Source organism: Sparus aurata, chromosome 23, assembly GCF_900880675.1.
Source record: "Sparus aurata chromosome 23, fSpaAur1.1, whole genome shotgun sequence".
Taxonomy (NCBI): domain Eukaryota; kingdom Metazoa; phylum Chordata; class Actinopteri; order Spariformes; family Sparidae; genus Sparus; species Sparus aurata.
The window spans coordinates 9107431-9118490 of record NC_044209.1 but is presented as its reverse complement, the minus strand read 5'-3'; the positions used below and the strand labels follow the sequence as shown (position 1 = coordinate 9118490).

The 11060-nt window shown below is 44.9% G+C and overlaps 1 protein-coding gene across 1 annotated transcript; it reads left to right on the top strand.

Annotated features, from left to right (window-relative positions):
- Positions 1-6749: 6749 nt before the first annotated feature.
- actb2 (actin, beta 2) lies at positions 6750-11060 on the top strand. The gene is made up of 6 exons (XM_030406939.1): positions 6750-6907; positions 8380-8509; positions 8757-8996; positions 9412-9850; positions 9960-10141; positions 10251-11060. The coding sequence occupies exons 2-6, from the start codon at positions 8387-8389 to the stop codon at positions 10392-10394; spliced, it is 1128 nt and encodes a 375-aa protein (XP_030262799.1). The 5' UTR covers positions 6750-6907; positions 8380-8386; the 3' UTR covers positions 10395-11060.

Sequence of the window (11060 nt, the reverse complement as noted above, 5' to 3'; positions counted from 1 at the left end):
AGAGAAAGAAAGAGAGGCAACATGTCATGAAAGAGGAGAGGATGGACATGCCTGCTTAGCAAGATTGGGGAATAGAAGACTGAGGAAAGAGGAGAGAAAGAGGGGGTGTCCCTCTGACAGACGAAGCTTATCCCTGCATCGAAAACTAAATAGCCTGCATTTTAAAGTAAAGGTTGACCACGTTGTGAAGTATGCTCATTTGCTTTTTGATGCAACGTCAGATGAAAAATTCATGCCAGCATTAGCATTTAGACTAAAAACAGGAAAACACCTCGCCTGGCTATGTACAAGGGTTAGGGTGAGGGTTAAATCATTTATATCTCCATTTGCATAGTAACACTGGCAATTTTCTGAAAGTTACACTTTCACTTTATCTTCTAGATGTGTTAGTCAAGTATAAGGCTACAACCCACAGCCAGTTAGCTTAGCTTAGCATAAACATGAGCAAAAAGTTATTTAAGGATTATGTCCTGGGCTATTTCTTATTGCAGAGAGTGTGGGGAAGGCACTGGCCACAGAATATTCATCCCAAAAAAATGTATATGTATGTATATATATATCTATTTTTTTTTTTACATTTTTTTGAAGATTAAACTAACAACATATAACATATTATTTAGTGGGTTTTAGTGGTGCTAGTGGCTAGTGAGTTCCTAGAACCAACCTAGCGGTTGTTGACGATCGTTGTGCTTTGCTATTCTGATCAGCTGCTAGCTTTAATTCAGAACAGACACACATGAAAGTAATTGCAGTCTTCTCAAGAAACACTCAGCATAAGGTGGATTAGTGTACTTTACAAAAAGTTTAAGTACTCCTTCGAACTTCCTGGCTGTAAGTTACACTTTTACACACACATACAAAGAGTCAAATGGAGCAAGAATGAAACTCCTGCGGGTGACACAAGAGATGCATTTCCAGTATGACATAACATATTTCCCATCATCTTCCTCTTCTCTCTCTGACTACATCTTCACTCCACTCAGATGCCATTTGAGGGTTTTATCTCTTGCTCTCATCTCACCCTCATTGTTTTTCTACCCCTCTCTTGATGTCAACATTGCGAGGCCTTAGCTTTCAGCCTCACTCAAGGCTAATTGCGACTAATGTTTTTTGTATTGAGCTGCAGCCTTGCAGTCTAGTTGGAGTTAGACTCCAGGCAGCAGATGTTTAACTTTGTCTCTATGTGTGTGTGTGTGTGTGTGTGTTTGTGAGGATAATAGATATAGTATTCATGTCCACCCCCTATGGCCAGCTTCAGCCATTAGCAAAAGGCCTTTCATGGTTGCGCTCCCCTCCCCCGCAAACACACACCCACATACACACCAGAATGCCCTTGTTTATGGCCTCAGCTAGCCAGTGCCATGAGTACGGAATATCAAATTCTCCATATTAAAGGGCAGCAGAAGAGGAAGACGAGGAGGAACCATAGATGTAGATACAGGCGAGAGAAGGGGAGGTGTTAAGGGTGAATTCGTCAATGATGGCCTTCTTAGGTCGCGAGTAAAGAGAAACTTGCGGCATCTCAACTCATTAGAGGAACAGGAAGCGGTGGTGGGATGGGTTTAGCAATGCAGGGAGTGGCGAACGCAGCAGAACAGACTGTTTGTTCTGTGATGCTACTGGCTGGATGGCTGGTTACCTTATTTGAAGAAAAAAACCTGAGCTAATGACGTCACACGCGGGTGTCACAACAGCTTTAATTCACTGGTAAACAGGGAGTTCACACAGACACTTATGCATGCTCAAAGACACACACATGGGGATACTTTAAAAGGTCGCGTGTGCATGTTGATGTCACTTAACTATAAATCTAATTTTTGTAGTTGAGTGGTGAGAAGTCACCAGAGTCAGGTCTGTTGTTTGATATATATGATCACTCTGATCATATATCTGTATGAAGCTTATCACTGAGCTGTAGATTACTCATATACATACTTGCGCTGTCATCAAAGATAACATTTGGTTATGATTAGATGTTGTCATTTTCTTTGACCTTTGAGTCTAACACATAAACACATGTGCTGCAGTGGTCAGTGGGTTACTGATTGACTTATCACATGGCATTATTGATGTTTGAAAAAAGCAAGTACTCATAATGGCCTGGTAAAGGATAGTTGCAATGTACTTCAGCTGGACAGATGACTTCACAACTAGACATTCCTTTATTGAAATAGTTCAGCATTTTGTGATATGTAATTCTTGCAGGGAATTAGATGAGAACCTTGATAGCCATGTGACGTGCCTACGGTAAATATGTAGCTGAAGCCAGCAGCACGTTAGCTTAGCTTGGCATACAGACTGAAACAGGGGGAAACAACTAGCTTGGCTCCCTCTCATTGTAATAAAAATCTGCCCCGTAAAGTCAGCACCACTGAGGTTCACTACTGAACCTGTGTGTCTCTGTTGATTGCCAGGCAGTATCCAAGAAATAGTTCAGCACATAGTTTTCTGTAAAAAAATAACAAGTTCAGTCATATTATATTAGTTTCTGCCCTTAAGACCTACAGGTTGATTTTGTTACCTTAGGATGTGGTTGGCTAGCTGTTTCCACCTGTTTACAGTCTATGTGCTTTGCTAAGAAAAGCTAAGCTAACGGCATCTGTCTCCAGCAACACATTATTTCTACAGACTAGACTGGGTATTAGTCTTATTGTTACTACTACTTTACTTTTTAAATGTCTGTCAGAAAATGCTAACCTGGGGTTAACCGTGCTCCAGAGGTGAAAGACTGGGTTAGCCCACTTCAGGGCTTTTCACAACGCATATTATTAGCCTGAGGCTAAGAGATGACTCGGGGATAATGTAGCCCCTTTTACATGCATTCATTGTTAGCCCATGGTAAACCTACATCCAGGGCTACATGATTCACATTGCACTTTTTGCTAGCCCTTGGGCTATTGAACTGTTGAAATGGCTTTTGAACCATGCAGCTATTTTAACATTTAAGGATATAATGTGACTACTCTGTTTACTCTAGCCCCATTTCACACCAGCACATTTTAGCCCTGTGCATAGTTAATTTTCTTTGGCACATTGGCACAATCCTGGCCCATTCCAAAGTGGGCTAACCGTTCCCTTAACCTGGGAGTAGAAGGTTCTAAGCCCTGAGCTGAGTGCAGTGTAAAAAAGCTCTTTTGAAATGTGCCAGGATTGTGCCAGTGTAGGGCTTTTCACTCTGCACTTAGCCCAGGGCTATACGCTTTCTCCGAACCTATTAGCCCCAGGAATAAGAAGCTGATAACCCCAGGGTAAGAACGCTTGCACAGTCCACTGACATTCTTGGGGAAATACCACCAAGATGAACAATTTAAATAAGGTAATAAACTGTAACAAGGTGGTCCACAAAAAGTTGCCTCAACAAAAAAAGTTGTTGTGCAGTGTGGTCTTCAAGTGCAATGGACGCTGTAAGTGAGTCACACTGTCAGAGCACTATGGATTTCAACTGCATTCGGTCCATATCAGATCCAACCACTGACATGTGTGGGTGATGATATTCCAGGTTGAGCCCTCGGCCTCTTGTATACCACACAGAGAAAAGGTGAGTGGTAACAACAAGCACTGAAAGGCAGCTGAACAATTCACCTGGCTGAAAACCTTTGTGACAACTGACTCTGGCCCCACGTTGCCTCCCACCAGAGGCCGCTTGGTCAAGCTGCTGAACACCTTTTATGTAGGAAAATAATATATATATATGTGTGTGTGTGTGTGTGTGTGTGTGTGTATGTATGAACATATATATATATATATATATATATATACATACATATATACACAGTCTGTATATAATACAGTAACAGTGTTTTTACCTTAGGGCACATGACTTTAACAACTAAATTACAGTTATTTGCAGGAGCTCCATAACTCTAAATGACCGGTTTAAGCCCAGAGCTTCCATTTGTTGCTCTCTTTAAAGTGTCACTTAGTTTGACAAGTGGTCTATTTAGATAACCACGACTCATAGTAATAGTCATTATACACAACACCTCAAGTGCCTGTGTATAAACTCTTGTCTGGATGAAAAACCCTCCGAAATATTCATTAGGTGGCTCTATTGCACTAGGCAACTTGGCAGTGAGGTCCAGGTTCAGAGAGGCTGCATTTCACTGGCACCCGGGCTGTAAACACAGACACACACACACACTGTTATGACACACGAGAAGAGTCTTCCTGGGACAGTATTCCAAGCACTTGGATAGTAGAAATTCCCAGTGAGGAGTGTTGACAACTCGACACTTAACCAGAGACCTCTCACTTACCACCAGTGGTTCATATGTAAATGCATGTCCAAAGTCCTGCTTACTTAAACTGACTGACACTTGAGCTTCAGTGTCACTCTCTATCCAGGATTTAATAAGAAGTTGTACGTCATGCTATCAAATGTTTTTCACCTGAATCACAGTGGGCTGGGCCGGAACAATGAGTCAGCCATGTAAAGTATGTGCAGTCGTATACCTATAACACACACAGTGATCTTGAGGGGCACTCCCTTCGGGCCCGATCAAACATTTCTCAGCCAATCCCTGTTTGCACCCTTACAGCGCCAACACGCAGTCCACTTCAGCTGGACGCACCTTTTTCTAACATTCCCTCGTCACAGAAACGCAACTTTATGACGGGAATAAACGAACGGATAGGTCAGACAGAGACAGAGAGAGGATTGTGATTTGACCCTTAAAGCAGCTTGTTTTATTCAGTCGTGGAAGAAAATAAATGTTTCTGAGTTTGTATTGTTGCCTCATTATTATTGTAAGGATTTTAAGTCTGAGTTTGAATTTCTTCTTCAAAAACTACACTGCCCGTGATGAATGATGAGGTTTGAGGCCTGTAAATCAATAAGTGGGCTTAGTAGACCTTTGATCACCTCGAACGCTCTTTCTTCCATCTGTAAAACCCTTTGGCAGCGTCTATATGAGACTGCCAGGTAGTAAACTGACAGTTCTCGCTCTGATTGCTCAATTTTATCAAATAGTTATTTAAAGCTAGGAACAGGTCTAGAATTAAACCTTGTGGAATGAAATGTTCTGATTAACCCTTCAGAATCTGCAGGCTGAGCCAACACAATCTTGCTGCACATTCGAGGACTGCTGTTTCATGCTGTCCATGCACCAAACTGCAGCTAATTCAAATGAGTCATATGGACCATGTGAGGACGCTTTAAAGCCATGTTAACAACAGGAATTAAGCCAAGGAGGAGAGGAAAGGGGAGAGAGACACATAGGAGTTGATGCAACTGAGAGAGGAAGAGGAAGTGGTGAAAGAGGAAGAGAAGAAGTTGGCTCGGTGGCCACAGTTAGAGCTTTAAATGGCACTGAGGACGCTCAATCATCCCTCTGGCCTGTACGCTCGCCGTCAAGGAGCACAAAATGAATAAAAGTGCGAGCCAGATTTTTTAAATGAAGGTGAAGATGGAGGAGAGAGGAGAGAGAGGAGGGCCAAAGAGAAGAAGAGAAAAGCGCAGACACAAGCAGGGCGGCATAATTATTGAGCATGGTTTGAATGTGTGTGGAACCTTGACATGGCTGTGAATCAGGGATGGAAATTGTATCAGCCTGTAGGCCCATGGCTCGCCTAAAAATGTAAGTCTGAGATAGTGTCACGTGGGCCTCATTAGTCAGGATGTGAATGAAGCAGAGGGTGAAAGCCCCTGAAATTTCCACTCTTATGGTAATGCAGTGGATCAGGAAGTGGACCACGGAGCTGTGTGTGTCTGGCATTTAATTAATAAAGGTGAATATGAGAAGATGGTGTGTCTGATACAGGGAAGCGTCTTGGCACTTCCTGCTTCATGGGTGCAAAAGACAAACAATAGCCAAGGTGTTTTTCTACATGATTGAGGGGCAGCTGAGACAGCAGCTGAAAACCCCTACGGTACTTTCACTATTTTAGTGATTTCTGTGTAATTTACACATTTTGTGCACCGCAAGCAGAATGCAAACAGATCCCGTTCTTTCTGTAGACGACACACCTTTGTCAAACCATTGTACTACAGGCAGAGCAAGAGAGAGAGAGAGAGAGAGAGCAGGCAGCCAGTGACAGGATATTCAGGAGGAGCCCAAGACCATGTAGCCACAAAGCATGAACACTTGATCAAAATGAACATTATCAGCGAGCAATATGGGGAAGGGGTGTCCTACATAAGTGGTCATTCCCCGGCCTGTGGCAGGGCAGCTCCAGCACGTTGTGTGTGTATGTGTGTGTGTGTGTGTGTTATGTATGTCATGTGTTTGACCTGGTGATGCAGCGGCTGCGAGGCCCACTGAGCTCACAGCCTGGGGCTTTAAGCAACAGCGGACAGCGACATCGGCATCGCCACCGCCGTCCTCTGTAATGTCTGAAACATCGAAACAGAGTCGGGTTTATCTTAAGAGAAGAGCAGTGAGCGAGGACAGCCTTCAGATAACATGTCCTGGGCCTTTGCAGCCTTCACAGGGAGGAGTCCGCTGTGCAAAGCTCTGTCAATTATCATATTAGTTTGTGATCAACTGCTCAGAGCAGGGGTAGAGGAGACATTTTCTCACATGTGAAAGTTTAGACATCATTAAAGCAGTATATAAAGCAGTACATGAGGAGATTAAGCTTACTAGGCCTCACAACATCAATCCCTTCCCTTTTATTTTCTCCAATCCTTTGCTATTATCGCCTCCCTCTCTCTCTCTCTCCCTCAAATCGCGAGCGCCCAGTGCACCACAGTGTGCACGCGACGTGCCCCAGTGAATGACGCTGGACCAATCAGAGGGCGCCATTCCGAAAGTTTACCTTTTATGGCTAGAGCCGGGCAACTGGCGGAGTATATAAGACATGCGCCCACAGCTAGCAGATTCACTCTGAGCGCCGTCACACGCAGCTTGTGCGGGATATCATTTGCCTGAAACCGGTTCCCTTAAAGCGAAAAGCCCCCCACCCAAAGGTAAGAAGACTGAAACTATTTTGCATATTTCCAATTGTTGGGTAATATTCAGTAAGTAAACAATTAGTTGATTTGTTTTTTGACGCTGCTGTATGAAATTTGTAATTTTGGAACTGGAAATATGGCAGAGACCACGAGGTTCTTTGTCCTGCCATTCACCACTTAAATGCTAAATTAACTTATTGATTTTGAAAAAGGTAATGATGATAAAGGCGAGTCTGCTTGTTTTAAATGTTTGCATTAATAGCGATCAGGGACCGTAACTTTGCGACAGGTGCCTTTGGATGTTGCCGGCTTATGTTAATTATACTTGATAAGTTGACAGTCTTTGAAAAACTGGGTTTGCCACCGTGTAATTGTGCAACATTTGTTGCCTTCGATGTTGGCTCATATATCTCACCCAGCAGGTTAAATTGAAAGAGGCTTTTGAGTCGAGGTCGTCTGGATCCCGGCTGCTCCCTTTGTGCGCCCGATGCGGCGGGGTGTGACCTACTTTAGCACATTAGCCTAGCCACGCCATGCTAACACCGCCCTTCAGACTTGCATCAGTGTCGGTTTTAATCAAGATTTTTTTTTTTTTTTCCCACGTACAGTTGTGCACATTTGTGCAACACAGGCGTGTTAAATATCGCCTTTTCATCGGAATAATTTACATTTATGAGACGTCCTCTAATCGAGAAATGGCAAAGAAAACGAGGCCCTGCCAAAATCATTAATTGGTGAATAGTGAAGTCCTGCCTTGCCATGAGTAATGTCTTAAACTCGCACACAAGGAAAAGGAGAAACTGCGGATGACAGATGATCCAGCCGAAGTAAAGGCGTGGCTTTCAGGAAATGGAGCATCAGTCAAGGACTTGTGTCCTATTAAGTCAACGTATGACTTCATTATGCAACTTTATTTCTTTTAAAGCTAGTGTCCAGTATTTAAAATTTTTGGGTGGGGGCGGCTGGGGCTTTTGAAAACGGTTGAACAGTGAGAAATGGAAGTGGTCGTGTGTCAGACGGCCGGTGGGCAACGTTAATGAATGAGGCGGTTGAGGGCGATGACGCAGTGATATTGAAGCTTTCTTTCGGCATTAAAAACCAGTGCGAGTGAGTAACAATGGGAGGTGGCGACGGAAGGAGTCTCAGTGTGGCGAGGTGGAGGGAGTGGTCGCGGGTCTGACGGTGTCGAATGTTCCTTTTTCTAAATGTGTTGTACCGTTATCTGGCCGCGCGCCATGGCGCCGGTAGCCGCAAAGCTGCTCAAAACCGAACCATGTCCTTATATGGTAATAACAGAATGCAGCGCCACTTCCTTTTGTCTGGCTTTGGTCGGAATGTGGGGCACGAGCTCCACCCAGCGGCCAGCCTCGTGAACTGCGGCTGAGTTAACAGGAAGTGAGAGCTCAGAGTGAACAGCGGGCGGAGGTGGGGAGGGAGGTGGATGTGAGACTCGAGTGTTTAACGGATCTTGTCCTCCCTCTTAACAGTTCAGCCATGGAAGATGAAATCGCCGCACTGGTTGTTGACAACGGATCCGGTATGTGCAAAGCCGGTTTCGCCGGAGACGACGCCCCTCGTGCTGTCTTCCCCTCCATCGTCGGTCGCCCCAGGCATCAGGTGAGATTAAGTCAAAGTCGTGACTTCAATGAATATTTGCTAATTTTATTTTAATAGATACTCTTAAAATAATCAGTTTTCTTAAGTGCCAGTTTAAAATGGCTTTAGTTTTCAATGATCTAAACATAAACTACACATTATGAAATTGTAATTTCTACCCCTCATTATATTGCCTGGATCTAGATTTGGCTCAATGTTTCGGTGCAGAATCATATTTACTAAACAATCTTCCTCATGTCGTGTTCAGGGTGTGATGGTGGGCATGGGCCAGAAGGACAGCTATGTTGGTGATGAGGCCCAGAGCAAGAGAGGTATCCTGACCCTGAAGTACCCCATCGAGCACGGTATTGTGACCAACTGGGATGACATGGAGAAGATCTGGCATCACACCTTCTACAACGAGCTGAGAGTTGCCCCTGAGGAGCACCCTGTCCTGCTCACAGAGGCCCCCCTGAACCCCAAAGCCAACAGGGAGAAGATGACCCAGGTACACACCCGTCCTCATTCACATGCAGAGTTTAGAGCATATCCAGTTTATCCAGACAGTATACTGAAGTATTGGCAGTTCTAGTTGCCTTATTTCCTTAAGTCTCCTTCTCTTTTCCATTCTTACTTGCTCATTCCTCCCTTTCCTCCAGGGCTTCTCTCCTATAAGATGATCTATCATCAACAGGTCTCTTGACTGTGTGCCTTTTATCTGCACTTGTGTCTTAGCTGAATCAATAGATCAGCACCTATTACATCTGACATGCACAAGTGTGAAGGGATGTTGACTTTCTGCACTGTGTTCTACTAACTTAAATCTCAGCCTCACTCTAGTGCATGTAGCGAGTGCAGTGGCCACAAAAGTAAAAGACTTGTGCTGCGACTGAAAACTAAAATGTTGTCTTTTCTTCTTGCAGATCATGTTCGAGACCTTCAACACCCCCGCCATGTACGTTGCCATCCAGGCTGTGCTGTCCCTGTATGCCTCTGGTCGTACCACTGGTATTGTCATGGATTCCGGTGATGGTGTGACCCACACAGTGCCCATCTATGAGGGCTATGCCCTGCCCCACGCCATCCTGCGTCTGGACTTGGCCGGCCGCGACCTCACAGACTACCTCATGAAGATCCTGACAGAGCGTGGCTACTCCTTCACCACCACAGCCGAGAGGGAAATCGTGCGTGACATCAAGGAGAAGCTGTGCTACGTCGCCCTGGACTTCGAGCAGGAGATGGGTACCGCTGCCTCCTCCTCCTCCCTGGAGAAGAGCTATGAGCTGCCCGACGGACAGGTCATCACCATCGGCAATGAGAGGTTCCGTTGCCCAGAGGCCCTCTTCCAGCCATCCTTCCTCGGTAGGTTCCTTACTTGAGTTAAACTTGCCACACTCACTAAAACATACTGAACTCTCATGGTTGCCGTCACTTCACAATTTCCTAACAAGTCTTTCACATTTGCTCTCAGGTATGGAGTCCTGCGGAATCCATGAGACCACCTACAACAGCATCATGAAGTGCGACGTCGACATCCGTAAGGACCTGTATGCCAACACTGTGCTGTCTGGAGGTACCACCATGTACCCCGGCATCGCCGACAGGATGCAGAAGGAAATCACAGCCCTGGCCCCATCCACCATGAAGATCAAGGTGAGCTGACATGCTATGGAGCCAGCAGAGTGTCATTTTGTCTGACTGGTTTGAACGTGAATTTGAACAAAATGCTCTGGTATCTAATGCATTTTGTCTTCTCCTACAGATCATTGCCCCACCTGAGCGTAAATACTCTGTCTGGATCGGAGGCTCCATCCTGGCCTCCCTGTCCACCTTCCAGCAGATGTGGATCAGCAAGCAGGAGTACGATGAGTCCGGCCCCTCCATCGTCCACCGCAAATGCTTCTAAACAGACTGTTCCTCCTCCCCCTCCCCAACCAAACGCCCAACAACTTCAGCTCTGTGCAAAACAACCACACCACACATTTCTCATACACACTCAGGCGCAGAGCCTAGATGACCAACTCATTGGCATGGCTTCAGTTATTTTTGGCGCTTGACTCAGGATTTTAAAAAAACTGGAACGATGAAGGATACAGTAATGTTTTTGGCTAGGTTTAAAAAAGCACCCCAGGGTTCTGCAGTTGCATCTGGGGACTTAAAAAAATGTACATTTTGTTTTTTCTTTGAGTCATTCCAAATGTTTGTTAACTGCATTGTTCAGATACATGATTCCAAATGTTAACTGCATTGTTCAGACACGTATTCGCCTCTGTGAAGGCTGCCCAGTGGTTGGCGCATACTTAAACATGGTTGTAGTATCGCTTGTATGTAAATTATGTCTGGGTTTTTTGTACTTTCAGCCTTAAAAATATCTTGGTCCTGTTAATTTTTTTGTTTTTGTTATGCAAAACCCAGTCGTGACCTCTTCTTCCCCCTGTTGAAGGTTTCATCCCCGGGGTGGTGGGGCAAGGGGTCTCGAAGTGATGGGGTTACATGGGGTGCCAGACCGGTGGGGCCAACCTGTACACTGACTGAAACAATCCCAATAAAGTGCACATGTGTTCCGACATGA

Bases quoted from the DNA above. Each gene is read 5' to 3' on its own strand.
- actb2 (XM_030406939.1), top strand. From the start codon at position 8,387: ATGGAAGATGAAATCGCCGCACTGGTTGTTGACAACGGATCCGGTATG. The intron at 8,510-8,756 runs GTGAGATTAAGT...TGTCGTGTTCAG, and splicing joins TCGGTCGCCCCAGGCATCAG to GGTGTGATGGTGGGCATGGG. The intron at 8,997-9,411 runs GTACACACCCGT...TTCTTCTTGCAG, and splicing joins ACAGGGAGAAGATGACCCAG to ATCATGTTCGAGACCTTCAA.